Raw genomic sequence first — 1,736 nt, 5'->3', positions numbered from 1 at the left:
CCGTCCACCCCCCGCGGGAGAGCAGCGCCTGCCAAGGTGGCACCTGCCCGGTGACGTGGGTGGCGCAGGTGGAGAGGGGGAGGTGGCAGGGGGGGCTCCGCGCCCCGGTGATGGTGTCGTGTCCATGTCCCATGTGTCCACATCATGTCCCAAGTCCCATATCTATGTCCTGTGTCTCATGTCCCACATTGTGTCTGTGTCCCACGTCCATGTGTCCTATGTCCATGTGTCCTGTGTCCCATGTTGTGTCCATGTGTCCCATGTCCATGTCCCGTGTCCATGTCCCATGTCCATGTCCCACGTCCTGTGTCCCATGTCCATGTGTCCAATGTCCTGTGTCCATGTCCCCCCCCAGATCTTCGAGGCGACGGTGGACAACGCCCGCACGGTGCTGCAGATCGACAACGCCCGTCTGGCAGCCGATGACTTCAGGATCAAGTGAGGGACAGGGGCACAGGGATGGGGATGGGATGGGATGGGGTGGGGACAGGAATGGGATGGGGACAGGGATGGCAATGGGATGGGGATGGGGATGGGGACAGGGATGGGGACAGGGATGAGGATGGGGACAGGGATGGGATGGGGATGGGGATGGGAATGGGATGGTGTTGGGTTGGGTTGGAGATGACGATGAGGATGGGGATAGGAAGGGGATGGGGATGGGGACAGGGACAAAGGATGGAAACAGAAGTCGGAATGGGGATGGGGTGGGGACAGAGTGAAGATGGGGACAAGAACAGGGATATGGACAGGGATGGGATGGGTTTGGGATGAGGTTGGAGATGGCGATGAGGATGGGGAGGGGATGGGGTTAGGGACAGGGACAAGGATGGGGATGTGATGGGATGGGATGGGGTTGGGTTGGAGATGGAGATGAGGATGAAGATGGGGACAGGGATGGAGGTGGCCATAGGGACAGGACAGGGATAAGAACATAAATGGGGATAAGGATGGGATGGGGTTGGATTGGATGGGGTTGGAGATGGAGATGAGGATGAAGATGGGGACAGAGGTGGGCTTGGGGATAGGGATGGAGGTGGCAATGGGGACAGGACAGGGATAAGAACATAGATGGGGATAAGGATGGGATGGGGTTGGGTTGAGATGTGGTTGGAAATGGAGATGAGGATGGGGACAAGGGATGGGATGGGTTTGGAGATGAAGATGAGGATGGGAAGGGGATGGGGACGGGATGGGATTGGATTGGGTTGCAGATGGCTGGAATGAGAGATGGAGATGGAGATGGAGATGGAGATGGAGATGGAGATGGAGATGAGGATGGGATGAGGTGGGGTTGGGGATGGGGTTGCAGATGGAGATGGAGATGGGGATGGGATGGGGATGAGGATGGCATGGGATGGGATTGGATGGGGTTGGAAATGGAGATGAGGATGAGGTTAGGGATGGGGACAACGATGGGGCAGGGATGGGATGAGGTGGGGCTGGGGCTGGGGTTGGGGATGGGGCTGAGGATGGGGATGGCGATGGGGCACAGATGGGGACAAGGCCAGCACCACTCAGCACCGCTGCCCCCAGGCTCGAGGCCGAGCTGGCCATCCGCCTGTCGGTGGAGAACGACATCGCGGGGCTGCGCAAGGTGATCGACGACACCAACATGGCGCGCATGCAGCTGGAGGGGGAGATCGAGGCCCTCAAGGAGGAGCTCATCTTCATGAAGAAGAACCACGAGGAGGTGACGATGGGGCCTGGGGGGGGGGCATTGGGGGGTGGGGGGG

The 1,736-nt window shown here is 59.6% G+C and overlaps 1 protein-coding gene across 1 annotated transcript in view; it reads left to right on the top strand.

The window, feature by feature from the left end:
- Positions 1-355: 355 nt before the first annotated feature.
- Positions 356-1,736, top strand: part of LOC104539784 (keratin, type I cytoskeletal 18-like) — a gene marked incomplete at both ends in the record, with an annotated part of 2,415 nt that continues 1,034 nt past the window's right edge. The window contains 2 exons of the mRNA XM_010183392.1: positions 356-438; positions 1,537-1,731. Coding sequence (XP_010181694.1) covers positions 356-438; positions 1,537-1,731 — 278 coding nt within the window. The remainder of the gene's footprint in view (positions 439-1,536; positions 1,732-1,736) is intronic.

Source organism: Mesitornis unicolor, unplaced genomic scaffold (genome assembly GCF_000695765.1).
Source record: "Mesitornis unicolor isolate BGI_N332 unplaced genomic scaffold, ASM69576v1 scaffold33484, whole genome shotgun sequence".
In the NCBI taxonomy this organism is placed as follows: Eukaryota; Metazoa; Chordata; class Aves; order Mesitornithiformes; family Mesitornithidae; genus Mesitornis; species Mesitornis unicolor.
Note: the sequence above shows the minus strand (reverse complement) of the source record. Positions and strands in the feature narration are given on the sequence as shown.